We start from the raw sequence: 17,363 nt of genomic DNA on the forward strand, positions 1-17,363 counted from the left end.
ATATAATGTACTGCACAAATTGTTAATTTAAAAAGGATTGTAAATTTGAAAGAGCACAAGCCACCTTTCTCTTTATGCACAGAGTGCAATATATGCCTCTAGCACTGTTTATATAATATAAACACCACCAAGGCTGTGAGAGGACTTACCAGTGACCACTAAGCACTTACCTGATTCGCAAAGTCATGCCTCTGTATCAGCAGGCAGGCTTGCTAAATCCATAAATAATTGAACTTCTTTCCTGATTGCTTTCTTTTCCCTTCAAAATGTCCTCTACGTGTCCATACACATAGGGCTGTTAAAATTAGGGAAAAAAGTAGGGGCTGGTTTTGCATCACCTTACAGCTCTGCACTTTAGCCACCTATAGATATCATGAGCTTCCCTCAGTGTCTGAAGATACTCCTTCATCTAAGACCAAAATCCCCATCAGAAACTAATAATAGGAACTCCAGTAGTGAGCCTGCCATCACATTTAATTTTATTCTGGACTTGGGGTTCTGGGATGTACTTGGACCACAACTGGTCAGGCTTCCAAAATACAAATAAGAAGATGAGAGGTAAATAGTGTAAGAAATCTGAAAGGACCTCCAACCTGGATGCTGTATATATTTTGCTGCAATGGAATACCCCTGAAATATTATAACTGCTTAGCCCTCCAATATGTGTTCCAGCATTCAAACAGAAAAAAAGCTGCAGCTCTTGGCTTTTCCTCTCTGTCTTTTTATTTGAAGTTGGTATCTTAGTGCTGCCATTAAAAATTCCTGTCACTTGCAATCACCATCTCAGAAATAAGAGGAGTTCTGTGAGAACTGATCAGATACATCTTCTGTGTATACCTGGAAGTACATGCATTCCTCTGAGCACCTTCTCAGTAAAGACCTGACATCAGTTTTCCCTTCTGAGTCTTAATCGTTCTCCCAGGACACAAGACTGGGCGCCCTACCTATATGAAGAAAATGAATGAGCTGCTTTTGCCTGGAGAGTCAAGTAAGCCCCCAAGCAAGGATACCACTGTAGCAACTGCAGCCAGAGCTGAAAGGCTCTGTGGCTGTAATTTATCATTGGCAATTTATTTTGAGCAGTGTGGCTACATGTCAGTGATGACAGCATTTGGAGCATTAAGTGTTCCAGAGTGAGGACTGTGGCACTTCTAACAGGTTCATACTCTGAAGGCCTGTCAGTCCTGGTAAGTCACTAGAAACACATGTATTTTGCAGTATTCACCCAGGGAATGTCTCAGCATGGCCCATTTTCCAGGTCTGGACTCTTTTCTTGGCTCTGAGACATTTTATGATTGTGAGAAAGTTGACTGTGCAATACAGGGCAACCAGTACAAGCCTGGGATTCTCTTCTGGGTCCAAAGATAGTTGTATCCTAAGGACCGGCAGAAAGGAAAATGAAAATCCAAAGGATTTTGTCTGCAAAGATAACAGAAGCATTGTGTCAAAAGAGGAGGAAAACACACTCATACGAATCAAGGATCCATGTGATTTCCCTCACTTGTGACTTCTTTACAGCATTTAATGGTGTACACAGAGTATGTCTGATCATGCCTTCAATTGTTCATAAATTATGATGGTTTATATGTCTTTAAAATAAACTCTGGCACACAAACACTTACTAAGACACATAAACTGAGTCAGTCGTACTGACTCAGTCACATCCCTCAGCTGGGCTGAAGTTCATAATTAGACCTTTTCTTTCATGGTGTGTCTGAGTGACCTTGGATCAGATTGCTGCATGAGAAAGAGCTGCAAGAAGCAAGGGACACTTACTTTCGCTCAGGAGCTGTGCTTACATGGAAGGACTCTCCCTTGGTCCTTGCCTGAGCTGCTATAGATATGACTATGTCTGGCCACATATGCACTGATCCAGACCCTGACCCACCTGGGCTGATCTTGGATCCTTCCTATCACTGCAGGCTTGTCTGATGATGACAAGACTGGTGGCTGGCTGGCCCTGTCTACTGTCACTGAACCTGATTCTGCCCCTGAATCACTGACTCGGCTTTCTAGCTCGAACTCAGACCTCCTTGTCACTACATTCCCTTGGATCTGTACTCTCAGCTGAAACTTGTAGCCACTACCAGATTTGCTTTGCTATTCTTGTTTGGGTGCTGCTCCTGCTTGGTAGTGAAGCCACTGCCACGCCTGCCTTATTGTCACCCTCTGCTCCCAGCTTGTCTTGCTGCTTCATAAAATGCATTTCTCCAAAAGATGCCACCTCTCACCCACCACTGGTATCATTGTTGCCCACGGGACTGTGACACCCCCGACACCAGTAGCTGCCGCACAAGCCAGACAATAGGTGTACAGATTGTCGACACCATGTGACTCTCCTCTTAGCCGAAGATTTTTGTTAGAAATCTCTCTTGAGCCAGCCTATTGGCGCCATGCGCTCCTGCTAATAGGATAAATCAGGATAGTGGGCAAGAAGTCAGCAATCGAGACAAAGAATCTGTTTTGTCACAGACAGATGGCAAAACTAAGCAGTGATACACAACTCTTCTTATGTGACCTCAATGAACGGGGTCAGACAACCTGGGAATCTCAGTAACCTGGAGACTGCGTGTTTCAGAAGCCCAAGTAAAATGCAAAGTGGTCGCATACCCAGAGTAGTCATGAGTTCTTTGTTTTTGTCACCTTTTGTAATTTATTTTAGTTGTCCAAATCTGGCAACAGCTTTTTGTACTTCAGCAGTTGCTTTTCCCACCTCAACTGCAATATTCTATTCTCTCCCTCTCCAGGGCATCACCTCTATCTGTGGTGGGGAGACTTCAAAGATAAAAGGGCTATGACACTTTATTCTCCCAACTCCACCAGGAGGTACTGCTGGTGTTGCGCCTGCCCACTGCAGGACACCTGAGCTGCTACAGGGACACGCACAGCTCAGCACCTTGTTCAGATTGTCACACCTGCAGGGATCTCAGCACTAAATCCAATCCATTCCAGCACTATTGTGAGATGGGGCTACCAGCAGGAAGGCAGTGACTTCAGTTCAGTTGAGGCCAGTCAACCTGCACCCCGAGATGCATCACAAGAGGGTGAACACACAGGAAATCAGGACACGACTGGCCTTGCTCAAACGGTATTGGCACCTTGCAGCTCAAACACTCCCACTATACAAGTTTGCTTCGCTGCTGCTGGGTGTTGTAGCATGTCCAGCGCTGTTCCCTTGTTCTAATATTAAATCTTGTGTACCCAAGGGTACAGTTACGCCTTCCGCATGTAATTGCAACTCCTCTGCCAACTTACCTGGAAAGCTTCCTTTGCTCTAGCATTTCACCCTGAAGGATCAAAAGCAGCGTCCCTGAGACATTCACATGTTGTCCTGTACACAAGCAGTACATACTGACTTCTGTCTCCTCTCTGCTCTTCTTAAACAGGTCTGGCTAAACCTTTTCAGAAATTTGACCTTCCTATGCCCAAGGAAATGTTCACCAGAATGCTCAGGAATCGTTCACCAGGAGGCTCACGCTGCACAGCAATACAAAACATCAGGTAGAGCCAGCTGCCGTTTACTAGAAATAGACACTTCCAGCATTTCCTGACCCAGCATGCACAAATGGGTCACTAAATCCTTTGTTTGTCATGTAACATGTATAGAGAATTGTTATGGAAGTTTACCTTTCTGGAAGTCAGTGTAAATACATTTTGTACACAAAGGAATTCAAACAGTGTAATTGCTATTGTGTCTTATGTAACTTTTCAGCACATTTTGAAAAATGCCTCCCGTCCTTCAAACAGCGCAGTTCTGATACGGCCCACCAGTGAGCATTCACAAACATTCACGGCTCAGAAACATTAGAAACCAACCTCCTTTTGGTGGATAGGAATGCTATCCTATTTTATTTATTTATTATCCTATTATTTATTTATTTGAAGTTTAGCAGAGAACATTAAAAAAATCAATTTTGAATTAAAAATCATATAAAATACAAGCCTTTAAATTGGAAGCTATGTGACAAAACCCATTTCTGCATGTGGAGAAAATCTGTTGTGAAGAAATAAGGTATCTATCCTGCATATCTGTTTATAAGTGAAAATTACACAGTGGTTCTGGGCTCCTCAGTACAAGAAAGAGAAGGAACTACTGGTGCAAGTCCAGCAGAGGCCACAAAGATGAATATGGATCTGGAGCATCTGTCTCAATAGGGAGACTGCGGGAGCTGGGCCTTGTTTAGCCTGGAGAAGACTGAGAGGGGATCTCACTAATGCAGATAAATATTTCAAAGGTGGGTGCCAAGAAGACAGTGCCAGACTCTTTTCAGTGATGCTCAGTGACAGCACGAGGAGCAACGGCCATAAACTAAAACACAGCTTCTAAGTTTCATCTCAACATGAGAACTTCTTTACACTGAAGGTGGCAGAGCACTGAACAGGCTGCCCAGGGAGGTCATGGAGTCTCCCTCTCTGGGGACAACTGTTCTGTGATTCTGTGAACCCTTCCGGCATTCCCCGTCAGCCCTACACGGAGAGCAGTGCCGGCCACGGCCCCGGACAGCACACTTCCCGCTGCCAGCGGCCCTCACGCCGACCCCGGGATCGCTCCGCGCTGTCCCCGCCTGCCGCGCCCTCACACGGCCCCGCGCACAGCACCCCCCCGGCGCGCGCTGCGCCCCGCCCGCTGCTTCCGGCGTGCACCGCGGCGTGGCGCGCGAGGCGCCGCTGACGTCGCAGCCCCACCACTGGGCAGCGACGCGCACGCGTCACGAGCTCGCGCAGCTGAGTCACCCGCGCGCAGTCGCAGCGCCCGGCCATTGGCTGCGGCGGCGCCCGGCACCGCCCCCGCAGGCGGCGGCGCTATAAAAGTGGCTCCGGCGCCCTCTCCGCGCCTTTAGCCCCGGGTGTCTGAGAGGAGAAAGATGCATCGACTCCGCTCACGGGCCTCCACGGGGATTTCTGCCTTCGCCGCCGGTTCGCCCTCCGCCTGCTCTCGCCAATCACCCCCGCTGCCCCGGACCGCGAAGTCGGCCTCGCAGAGGCGTTGGAGTAAAAAGCGCTCCTGCTCTTCCATCGGCTGATTGTCGCTCATTCCCGGGCGGGGGGGAGCAGAGAGTCCTAGACCCGGAGAGGGGCCGCGGGAGCCAAGCCGAGCCGAGCGCCGCTGCGACCATGCCCAAGCCTAAGAAGCGGGGGAGCAACCACCAGCGCGGAGCCGGTGAGCGCGGCCGGGCGGGCGGGGGCGCGGGGTCCAGCCGGCGTTTCCCGTGCCTGCGGAGGTCCGCCCTGTCTGGTGGCGTCCTGGCTCCCTGCGGGCGGTGGGTGAGCAGCAGGACGGGCGGGGGCCGCCGCGGAGCTGCGGCCGAGCCAGGCGGGTGACAGGAGCCGGCCCCGAAACCGCCACCTCACGCCGCCGTGCGCATGCGCCGAGGGGACGGCGGGCGCGGCCGCCCTGGCGCCGGCGGCGGCAAGAGCGCCCCGAACCGCGGCCTCAGGGCCCGCGGCGCAGCGCGGGGAGATGGTGCTGTTGTGCCCCGAAACGCTGCTGTATCTCCAAAAAACCCCCCTTGTTCTTAGCCTAAAATAGGATATTGTAAAATAAACAGTCTTCATGCAGATTGGGAATGTGCGTAGCGGAGGTGCTGGTGCCGGGGCAGAATGGAGGTTTTATGGGGTGGTGAGAAATTTTACTTCGGGCTGCCATTAGCCGTGAGCAGCATCAATCTCTAGTATCCAGTGCAATTCACAGGGTGTTTCTGCAGCTCCTTTTATTTTAGTCTGTGATGGGCTTGCTGTCGTTCTTGCCACTTCTCCCATTGAACTTCCGTGTTTGATATCAGTAGATATCAGTTGATATCAGTAGATATCAAACAAGAAGGTGGCCGTGCTGGAGCTGTGAGCTTCCAAATTTCCTCGTTCATGCATTGGCTGTTGTTTTTCTCTTGGGTTATGGTCAGTGATACAGGTGGATATGGCTAAAAGCAGCAAAACATTTGGTGTGACATTGATCCAACCAAAAACTATACAAATACTTTTTTGGGGTCTTGGTAGTCGGGAAGCTTGCCTGAAGCTGGCAAGCTCTGTGATGCGGCCTTCTTAAATAGTTTAGAATCAGTTGTGCCACAAAAAAATAGCTGGAAGAATGGAATTCAGAGTAAATGACTTTTGGTAGGTGTTGGAGAAATAACAGATATAAAAATTGTAGGAATGAATACTGGTAAAAATAATACTGCTTTCTTCAAAAAGCTTGAAGATACCACACTTGGGCCTTCTTGGTCCCAAGAGGGAAAACTTTTATCCTTTGTTGAAGCATTTGATGTTCTGGCTTGTATTTGTAATTCAGTATTAAAAAAGTTGCACATTGCTGATGCTGCACATACTAAACTTAGTCCCATAAATCCTGCATTGAACCTGGTAATGTACGATTGCCTAAATGTTTAACTTCAACTGTCTTGAAGTTCCTCAAAATTTAAAACTGAAGTTTGTATGGCAGTTTTTTAGGTAGCTTGTCCTGACAGTTGAATTAATATAGATCTATTTTTAAAGCACTGTCACAGTAAATTGCATTAACTTGAAGTTAATTGTAGAAAGATGCTAAATCTAGAGTGGGAATTGGACCTATATCTAGAATAGGAATTGGATCGGTACTAAGTGAGTCCTTCCCCACCATTCACAACTGGTCTTCCAGAACACAGCCAACTTAGCCTTCAGAATAGGTGAGAGTAAGGGAATCAGCAGAGGACAGAAGTGTTCTTTCTGTGGCTGGGTCAGGGAGAGTGAATCTGCTGAGAGAGTTCAGTTCTACATTTGGTGTTCAGATCTTCCTTTTCCATATGAAAAATGACCAAACTGTTGTATTCATCTTTCCTTAAGGTGGTCAGCCCAGAAATGTGCAGCCTTTTAGTGATGAAGATGCTTCAATTGAAACTATGAGTCACTGCAGTGGCTTCAGTGATCCTGCTAGCTTCACTGAGGATGGTAAATTCTTTCATTTATCCATCTTTGTAAGAATATAAAACCTGAGTTGACTTAGTAGTTTAAGTACTAGACTGTAAATAGCAGTAGCAAAATAGTGACATTCCATTAACACTGTGTGATTGTTAACCCAGTTTGTTTTTGTTTTGTAAAAATATACTTCAGGTTTCACGAGCCTCTGGAAACTATGAGACTCCTTTCTATTAGAATTATACAGTTCTGACATGGAGACAATAAGAATTTTAAGGTGCATTATAAGTTGAGGCAGTAAGAACTGCAGAAGAGTTTAGGATGGGAAGAGTCACGTTTGCCTGTTGTGAACTAGATTTGTGCATTGTCTCTTTTACCATCTCTGCAACTGGGACTACTCTAATGTCCTTTTCCTGGGAGGAGGAGACCTGAAAGCCTGATACAGGGAGATAAGGCAGGGAGCCTTCCCTGGGAATACTTGCCACTCTTAATTGAGCTCATGTCGCAGTGGCTTCTAAAGCAATGCCATATAGGACAGGCTGCTTTGACAGTACTCACTGCATGAGCAGTGAGCATGCCACTGTACTCCAGGGGTAGATGTAGTGGACTGGATGAAAACATATTGCTGACAGGATTGGCTGATGGTCATGAGCTGAAGCAAATTTTTGTAAGATCTGACTTGTTTTACCATACATTCTTGGCACATGTAAGGAGCAGATAGAGAAACAGCACAGATGTATCAACAGGGCAGTCTTTATAAAAGTATTTTGAGTGGCAGTTTGATATAGTAGGATTAATACCATTGAGCTTCCATAATGCTGAACAATTACATAGCTGTTGTCTGTGTTAAACTGCTTTCTTAGTGTTAGAAACATTGTGTTGGAACTACTGTGCCTGCTAATGAAATTATTTCTTCTGGATTAGGGCCTGAAGTTGATGAAGAAGCCACTCAAGAGGACTTAGAATATAAATTGAAGGGATTTATTGATCTTACATTGGACAAGAGGTATAGTCTGCTTTGAAGAAACGCATTCATTCATTGTTTGCTCGCTTCCTCTGATTTAATAAGGGAAATACACAGCAAATGTTTTTACATGCTTACTGAGGTTAGGATTATTTCATGCTGGTGAGGACTTCTGGATCTGAAAAGACCTTTTTCCCTCCACGGAGTTTTTGGATGAGTTAGACTTTCCTAATAGCTTGAAGTAGAGTGACTTTATTTCTAGCCTGGTGTGCTGCTGTGAACTCTATCTCCTAACTAAGTTTTGCTGTCCTTGAGCAAGGAGGCAACTTGTAGCATTTCATACTTCATTGTACTTGTGTGGGTTTCTCTACTATTGGGTGCAGACAAATATAAACTACCATAAAACAAAGGCAAGGTTTAACTGATGTGTGCTGATTTCAGGAGGTCTTCCTTTTCTCTTCTAACAGTGCAAAGACAAGACAAGCAGCCCTTGAAAGTCTGAAAAGTGCTTTTTCTTCTAAAATACTCTATGAATTTATCATGGAAAGGAGAATGACTCTAACTGATAGCATTGAGCGCTGCATAAAGAAAGGTAATGAACATGCTTGCTATAGAAAGCAGTAATCCTTATGAAATAGCACATTGCTTAAAAGGAATTTAGACTGTGAGGCTTCTCTAGTACTTTATAGAGTGCTTAATAATTTAGTTAATATTCCTTTTAGAAATTTAGGTGTCATATTTTAACTGTCCTAGAAAATGAACTGAAATTATCTTATAACTATTAGTTTCTGAATTTCCACTTGCAAGCTTTCATGCTATTATCTTTAAATGTTAAAGGAAGAAAGCAATGCACAAGGTGATTGCTCATTGTAGTGTGTTAATCTCCAGGTAAAAGTGACGAACAGTGTGCAGCTGCCGGACTGGCCTGTCTTCTGTGTGTGCAGATGGGGTCAGGAATTGAAAGTGAGGAGATTTTTAAGACTCTTGGTCCAGTTCTGAAGAAGATTGTCTGTGATGGAACAGCCAGTATCCAAGCCAGACAGGCTGTAAGTATGAAATGTTTATTTGCCAGGCAAGGACAGAGGGCTGCTTTTGACCAGCTCACTATTGTGTAATCCAGAACTAAAGGTTACCACACTAGTATGTACTCATAGTGTTGACATATGCTCTGAATGATATATAGCAGTTTTCACTGACTTAAAAAGTCCCACCTGAAGGTTGAACATGATTCTCTTCAACTTGGGTACCTTCTTAAAAAGCTGTTCAGTGTAGTACTTTGACAAGTGTCTGAACTCACTGTATTGCAGTCTCCTTTCTGCAGTTCTGAGGGCTGATGTTGAGGTCCTATAGGAAAAAAAAATTAAAGTTTACCCACTGATTAATGTATCCTTCCTGTATTTATTTTATTCTTAAAGTTTAATTTTATTCTTTAACAGCCCAGGAATATTAAACAATTATATTTATTTATGATAAAATCACATATAGCACAGCTGGGACTACATATGTAATACACTTGTACACTTGTACTGTACTACCAAAAGTATTTTGAGTTTTTTGCCCAGTCATCTCATCTATACGTCAGTGGTATGCTTGCAATGTCGACTGAAGACGGTCTAAAGCTCTTGCCAAGAGCTGAGTTTTTTAAAAACTTCAGAGATTTAATTAGTATTCTCCAACTTGCCTTTATCATTAAATGGGTGGCTACTCTATTGTACTCAAGCTATGTTTCAATAGATCCTGTCAGCTGCAAGAGGAGGTAGAACTGGTTCAACAGCAATTATTTCTACAAACAAAGAAAATTGTCCTGTTTAAATGTCATTTTGAGTCCTGTGTGCTTAGTGCAAACATGACCTTCAAGCATTTTTTTCCATACTCTTGTAAGAGGAATTGGAGTAGAATATTGGGGGTAGGGAAGAGATGGGTAGGGCCTTGCGACAGAAGTTGCAAAGTTCAAGGAAAGGCTCTTGAAGTCCAGAGTTTTCGTGCCATTTGATTGTAACAGTTGTCAGGAAGGGAAAGTATTTCGCATAGCTGTGAATAAATATCATATGTCCATTACTGTTTGTCACCATAGTTTCTAGTAATGAATCCTAGTGAGATTTAAAATAATTTGGTGAAAGCAGTGCTATGTATAGCTTTTTCAAGGGCTTTGGAAGCTATATTAAATAATAATACATGAAAAGTGAAAGCTTGTTAGAGTAACAGCTGTAAAATCATCCTGAGTGTAGATGGGAATTGGGAGATAAGTATTACAAAGCAGCTGAATTAAACAGAGTTGCAGACTTTTATACTCTGCTAAGGTCTTAGTCTCAAGTTTCCATTATTCCAGATGTTAAATTTCAAAGGCCCAAGTTTGAAGGTTTTGTCCATTGTAACACTTATGTCAAATATTGACACTTTTTTCTTTTGTGTCTAGTGTGCAACCTGCTTAGGGATTTGCTGTTTCATTGTCACTGATGACATAACGGTGAGGATAAATACACTTCCTAAATTTAATAAATTGACAAGATGAAAATGTGTAAATCTTAAACCACTTCCATTATATTTTTGCCTCGTTCAGGAACTGTACTCTACTATGGAATGCCTAGAAAACATCTTCACAAAGGCCTATCAGCGAGATAGAGATACTAATGGTGTATCAAGTACCCATAATACTGTGCTTCACATCAGTGCTCTCTTAGCATGGACACTATTGTTGACTATCTGTCCAATGAATGAAGTGAAGAAGAAAATTGAAACGTGAGTATCTTTCTTGGAAAACAGAATTTGTAATACTGTTTATATGCAATGAAACAGTGTTAACAAAATTTACACCTTAATGGAATATGACTTACTCCTTAGGCACTTGCATAAACTTCCAAGTCTGCTGTCTTGTGATGATCTCAACATGAGAATAGCTGCTGGAGAAACATTAGCCCTTCTGTTTGAACTGGCACGTGAAACAGATGCTGTAAGTAGATGTCAGCAGCTAAATTTTCTTACATTGGGATGATGACGAGACATAATATTTAACCTGTGTTGCGTAGCACCCTGGATCTCCACAAGTGGCAGATAATTCCCTTGTTTGTTCTTTTAAGTGAGTCTGCCCCAGTCTAAGTGGGTATAGCACTGATTGACACCAATTTAGCTATCATTTTTACACTAACTTCTATGTTGCAAAACAGGACCAGTGAAACAAAACACATCAAATAGTACTGAATAGCAACTAGAAATGTGGAGTGCAAGATTTAAAATCTAAATTCAACATGAGCTTTTAAAAAAATAAAGAAAAGAAATCCCGAGAGAGATTTCAGAATAAAAAGTATGGTTTACTGTAGTGGGAACACTCATCAGATGCTTGTGCAGACACATTCAAGTAATTCACAACCTGCACAATTCTGTTCTCACAGCTAAAATTCTGTCATTAGGTGGAAGACATGTTGACTTAAGTATTGTTTTTTCAGTATCCTTATTTAGGTAACTTGAGAAGAATAACTTGTATTGCAGGATGGTTTCACAGCATTTGTGACTATTTTAGTCAAGTAAAGACTAGGCAGTCATTTTAAGGGGGGGAGACTTTAAAAAGATTTGCACAGATTTTGCACAGATACCAATATTAATACATCTGAGATTTCTTGGGGTTTGCTTTTCAGTTGGATTAGATGAAAGCTGCTTGATGTTACCTCATACACAGCTAAACTTGCCTTTGCATTCTTCCATATGCCTTATTAATTTCCAAACTGTTTTCTTGACAGCTCTGAATGAAACAGCCTCTTTCCCCTTAGTCATGGCACAGCTTGGGAGAGCTGCTTGATGGCTCCTAACTTGATCAAGGCTGCTGTGCTTTGCCAGAACACTGTCTAAAGTGAAAAGATAACTCCAATTGAGTCAGGAATCATGGCAAACCTAGCACTGCATAATCTGAAACAATACGTTGAGACTTTTGTGTAATTGCAGACAGTGGGGATTTGAGTCTCTTGGCTATGGAAGTCAACTCTGAAAGAAAACTAAATGGAGATTGCAACTTGATCCTTTCTTTGGTCAAGCTGACTGCAAGTAACTAAAATCTTTAAATGCACTAACAAATGAGCCTATTCACTACAAACTACTTCTGTTCCACTGAGGAAATGCCCCTTTAATCATTACAAATTTTTCTCATTGGGTCCTTAACAGTCAGCGCAGGTTAAAAATGCTTACTGTGTTTTGCCTTTGACCAGTTCCTTTCAAAAAGCATGCAGTAAACTTGCCCTATTTAGTTGACGTGACAAAACACTCAGATTTAAAAAAACAAGGCAAAAACTTGTTTTTAGATAAGTTTACATACATTCTTGTTAATCGAGGTGAACTACTGCTAAATGAGTAAATAGGGGAGAGAAAATATTTCTTTATATGTGTAAACCACATAGTAAATATTAAATATAATGAATATCACTAATTTGTTACCGTTTACTTCAAATGTTTTGTTAAGCATTTTTTAAAAACAACCTGCTTCTAATTTCCCATTCCATCCAAGACTTATAGCTAAATACTCCTTAATGTCAGTCTAATGGTATTTCACAATCCGTCTCCAGCAGCATGAATTGTGTGCTAATAATATTCAAGTGCCTTCAGCTTGTCAGGAGTGGCAGCCAGGTTCAGTTTGAGAGCCTTGGAACTATGGAGCAGAACATTTTTACAGGTGTACACACACACTGAAGGAGCTGTACAGTTTCACGTGGCTCTGACTACCAACACTGAGTTCATTAGTGCCCTTCTTGGTAAACTGGGTGCTGTGACTTTGTTCTTACTGGCTTAAACGCTGCAAATGCAACTACAGGAGTGCCATTTCTGTCTCTTGAAATAACAAAGTAAGAGACTGTAGAGATCTACGTGCCCAAAATTTGGAGATCCATTTTCTTATTTGCAGAGGAAGAGGTTTAAGTCAGAAACTAAAAAAAAAAACCAAAAAACCAAACAAACAACTAAAACAAAATCAAAAACAAATAAACAAAAACCACCTTTTTTTTTTTTAACTAGGATTTCTTTTATGATGATATGGACCTTCTAACAGAGAAACTAAGAGCTCTGGCTACTGATGGAAACAAGCACCGGGCCAAAGTGGATAAAAGAAAGCAGCGATCTGTCTTCAGAGACGTTCTACGGGCTGTTGAGGTGATTTTTTTTGTTTTGTTTTAGTTACAATCCAGTATGTAGTATACAATTTAGGGAAAATAGTTTTATTATTAAACAGTATTACTATTTCAGAAAACAAGAGGAAAAATTTGAAATGAGATTTCAAATTCTGATCACTTGTGTGAAATAGAACTGCTTTTTTTTAGGAATATTGGAACAAAAAGTAATTTTGTTTTGCTCCAACCTTGACTGCCATATAGAGAACGTCTTTTTTTCTTTAAAGAAGGCTAAACATTGCACCGTAAATACTAAATTCTCTTTTATTTTACACCATGAGCAGAATTTTTTTCATAGAAAACTTTGTACGACTTCTAAATTAGTGTCCTGAGTTCTGTAAAAAGATTTATTGTAAAATCTTTCTGACTGTTGTGCATAATAGACGAAAAGTAACTTAGTAAGGTATATCACAAGTGATACCTGTCAGGGGCCATAGAAGCGTTCGTGAATGGGAGGGGGAGTTGTTGTCCTGAGTGTAGTACCATAATCTTCTGTGTTTGCATATCCAGATTATGAGAATAACACACAAAGCAGGATGCGGATGCTAAGAATACTTGATTAGTGACATAACTGAGTAAGCCTCTAAGACAACTGTAAAACTTGCTATCATGGTTAGTTATCTTGTTATCTTACACCTCTGGAACTTGATTTTTATTTTTGCTTGTCAGATAATTATTTCACTTCTGTATGGGTAAGACCAAGTAAATATTAGTTGATATTCAGAATAGTTAGACATCTTGAAAGCGAAGGAGAATGCTTGGCAGGATTTGAAGTCACATTTAAGATTCTGCCTGTAGAGGAATCTGAGTTATCTGTTAGCACTTGTTACATTCCGTTTTCCCAAATGTAGCTCCTCATACTTCTAAGGTGGGGACTAAATGAGGCTTACAGACTGACTTAAGGGTGACTCCTGCACTCAGAACTGTTTTTTCTGGAGATAGGTCTTAATTCTTAAAGTAATTTTAAAGATGAAAGTTAAGGGGTTTTCTTTTAAAAAATGCTTTCTAACTTGAAGAATATCAGCTTCAAGTTTTACATGAGCTTTAACTTTAGGTGTGTGTCCATTTTTATGAACAAATACAATCTTTAGTATATGCATATTATGTTGTGTAGAAAGTTTTGGTGTGCCCAATTTATCAATGAAAATAAAGTTCACTGAGATCTATAAAATTCCTAGTAAAAAAGAATGTTTAAAATTATATATGTTGTTTCCTTTGATTTTTGGATAGGAGCGTGACTTTCCTACAGAGATGGTTAAGTTTGGACCTGAGCGCATGTATATTGACTGCTGGGTTAAAAAACAAACTTACGATACATTCAAGGAGATCCTGGGGTCGGGAATGCAATATCATTTGCAGGTGAGCTGCTCTTTGACACATGCTCAGACTGTTCTTTGCTGTCTGGCTTCTTTGATGTAATTCAATCTGAACTACAAAATCCTGAGTAGAACTTAGTGAAATGATGAGCTTTGCATTTGAAATGTTAAAAGATAGCACTTGAAAAATTAACTGCAATGAGCGAGAACTATCTGGGTGAGCTGCTTCTGACTTGTAGCTGGGTTAGCAGTTGAATTCTCCAAGAAGTAAGAGATTTAAGCTGGATATCTTTTTAGCTTCAGAGTTTTTGCTGAATCCTTATGCTCTCTTTCAGCAGAGTGGTGTGGTCGTCTGGCTGCTATAAAGCTGCATGCCTCCACCCTTCCCTTTTGAGCCTGTAGAAGGAAGGCAAAGTTTCAGTCAAAAATAGTGAACGCAATTTGCACCTCAATAATGAGAGCATTCCAGAAGAGAAGAGATAAGTCCTTATCTCTGTTCTGGGAACTGCTTGTTTACTAGTCATCTGTTTACAGTTCCTGTTTCTGCTACATATGTACCTTGGGAATATATGCTCCCAAATTGCTATGATAATCATGGGGTTAAAGTTCTTGGTCCAGTGTCAATTGCATTTTTATGTGACTTGTAGCAGGCATGGAGCAGCTTTTTCAGTTTTTTCAAATACTACTTTTATTTTAAAATTGCTGTGTTGCAAAAATATATGGATCTGTGTGCAACTGCCTGATCTTGTGCAGAACAGAACAGTTGCCTCATTTGCTGGGACAAAAAAATCAATAGAGGCAGGGGGAGTTCTCTCTGTCTTCTCAAGGGGGCAGTTTTTGTTCCTAGCTTTGTTCTGACTGAATGAAAGAGGAAGTGCTCTTGACTTAATTGCAAAAAAGAGCAGCAAGTTGACACGAATCCTACTACTTCTTACTGGAATACTTCATATTTAACAGTAGTCAACTTTGGAGACTTGATAATTAGAGGAGAAATTGATTGATTGTGTTTCTTGTTTAGTCAAATGACTTTCTTCGGAATGTGTTTGAGCTTGGTCCACCAGTAATGCTAGATGCTGCGACTCTTAAAACAATGAAGATATCCCGTTTTGAAAGGGTAGGTTATTGCACCTTAATGAATTTTCTTTGCTTCATACACTAATACATTTCTGCTGCACTTCAGAAGCTGTTATCGTTAAACTTGTTGCTTTAGTTCTATCAATGCCTCATTGTCCTGAATGAAACCCAGCCTTGATTGTATGTGCCTTTGAGCTCTTAGTTAGATTTTCCACTGGGCATGTGTCTGCTACTGCTTCTCCCAAGGGTCTGAAGGTTCACATGGTTGCTGATTGGTACCAGATTGACACTCCACACATGTGAAACTTGGTCTCTTTTGACAGCTGTAGGTTTTCAGGGAGGGACCTACAGGAAACCATGGAAACAGTCTTTATAAAGACAGTATCCCAAACTCTGCAGTGTAAAATGGGCACTAGGAGGATGACTTTGGTCTATTGCTTGTGAATGTACTCATCCTACATATAATTTGAGTAATGGTGCTATCAGGTTTAATCTGGGGGTGAATTTAACCTACATTGTGTCTGTATGATGTTCAAAACTGGCAGGCTTCCAGAATTGCTTGTAGCTCAGCCTTTCTTATACAAACCAAGTTTCTTTTAAATGTATATACGTATGAAAATGAATCAGCCTTTGGTGCAAGGGTAGTATGCTATAAATTTCTGAAAGTCTACCAATTTACTTCAAAAACTAATAAAAAGATATTTTCATCTGTTTTGTAACATGAAAAAATCTCTGAAGAGCATAAGCCGTATGAACATCTGTAATTAATTTTTCTTTTTTTATTTTGTAGCACTTGTACAACTCTGCAGCATTCAAGGCTCGGACAAAGGCTAGAAGTAAATGTCGTGATAAAAGAGCAGATGTGGGGGAATTTTTCTAGATCTCATTTTCAATGGGGTTCAATTTTCATAAGTAAAATAAATTTGTAACATTTAAATAAATTTTTAACTTCTGTAGTCATAGTTTGCACTTGTGCACAAGGATGTTATGTAAAGTCTGTAAATATAATGCATGTTTTTGCTTAGTTGCATATACACTGTATACATATTGATGTAACATTGGGAGCAGGGATACATTATAACATTTGCATTAGCCACCAGTTGCTCCAAAGGTTGAATATATTTTAACTGAAATGTTAAATGAGGTGGATAACTGTAGTCAGATTGGATTCTTCATATAAAGGTAAATTACTTTATGGATCAAGTGTTTTGGTAAGAATGTGCTAATATGAAAAGATAACCATATTTGTGTGAAATTGAGTAACTTTTTAACTCTTCAATGGCAGATGGATAAAGAAATTTTTATGTTACTATGACTTTATGCTGACAGGGACTATGGAGTTTAATAACCTCTACTGACAGTCAAGTAGTGAATGACAAATACTTGCCTCAATGTAAAACAAAAGCAAAATTTTTATGTTCTGAAATTGGATATTTAATTTTTGCAATAAAGGTGTTTCTCACTGGTTGCACTCTGTGTAAAAGTGATTATTTCATGATTGAAAAGCTGCAACAACAGCAAAACCTAAAGGCTGTAACAGATGGGTTTGGTTTTTTGCCCATTCAGACATGTGTTTGTGTTAGTCTCAGAGGTTTAGTAGATGCTACATGATGCTCTTTCTTGCTGTGTTTCAAAGGTGTATCTTACTTGCATGTGGGTCTTGCACGACAGCCTACTCTTGATTTGTCACTGGTTTTGTAATGGTCAAATGTTTTCTAGTTCTGGTGTTGCAAAACACCTCGTCCCTTATCTTACAGGGGGCCCTTCCAGCTCCCCTGTGTTTGTAATGTTGAAAGCTACTCCTCTACTCTTAGTTTCTCACTCTAGGGGACTGAAATGTCTTAGGAATGGTGTGTGGGGGTTATGTAATAAAGACAATAAAACCTAGGTAGCTGGAGCCTCTGAACCTGAAGATCTGTAAAAGTGCTTGTTTGAATAAACATTCTCAAAATGGTACGTCAGGCTATCAGCAGA

At 41.2% G+C, this 17,363-nt stretch overlaps 1 protein-coding gene across 2 annotated transcripts; it reads left to right on the forward strand.

Moving 5' to 3' along the window:
• The first annotated feature begins 4,800 nt into the window (after positions 1–4,800).
• On the forward strand, positions 4,801–16,856 carry IFRD1 (interferon related developmental regulator 1). 2 transcript variants are annotated; one of them, XM_027682164.1, is made up of 12 exons: positions 4,801–5,161; positions 6,817–6,921; positions 7,813–7,894; positions 8,320–8,444; positions 8,741–8,898; positions 10,269–10,319; positions 10,413–10,591; positions 10,694–10,802; positions 12,848–12,982; positions 14,230–14,358; positions 15,334–15,429; positions 16,180–16,856. In XM_027682164.1, exons 1-12 carry the CDS (start codon positions 5,116–5,118, stop codon positions 16,267–16,269), a joined length of 1,305 nt encoding a protein of 434 aa, XP_027537965.1. In that variant the 5' UTR covers positions 4,801–5,115; the 3' UTR covers positions 16,270–16,856. The 2 variants fall into 2 exon arrangements, with proteins under 2 accessions (XP_027537965.1, XP_027537966.1); XM_027682165.1 differs by lacking the exon at positions 4,801–5,161 and adding an exon at positions 5,485–5,620.
• Positions 16,857–17,363: the final 507 nt, after the last annotated feature.

This window comes from Neopelma chrysocephalum, unplaced genomic scaffold (genome assembly GCF_003984885.1).
Source record: "Neopelma chrysocephalum unplaced genomic scaffold, ASM398488v2 Primary Assembly neopelma1_62, whole genome shotgun sequence".
NCBI classification, from domain to species: domain Eukaryota; kingdom Metazoa; phylum Chordata; class Aves; order Passeriformes; family Pipridae; genus Neopelma; species Neopelma chrysocephalum.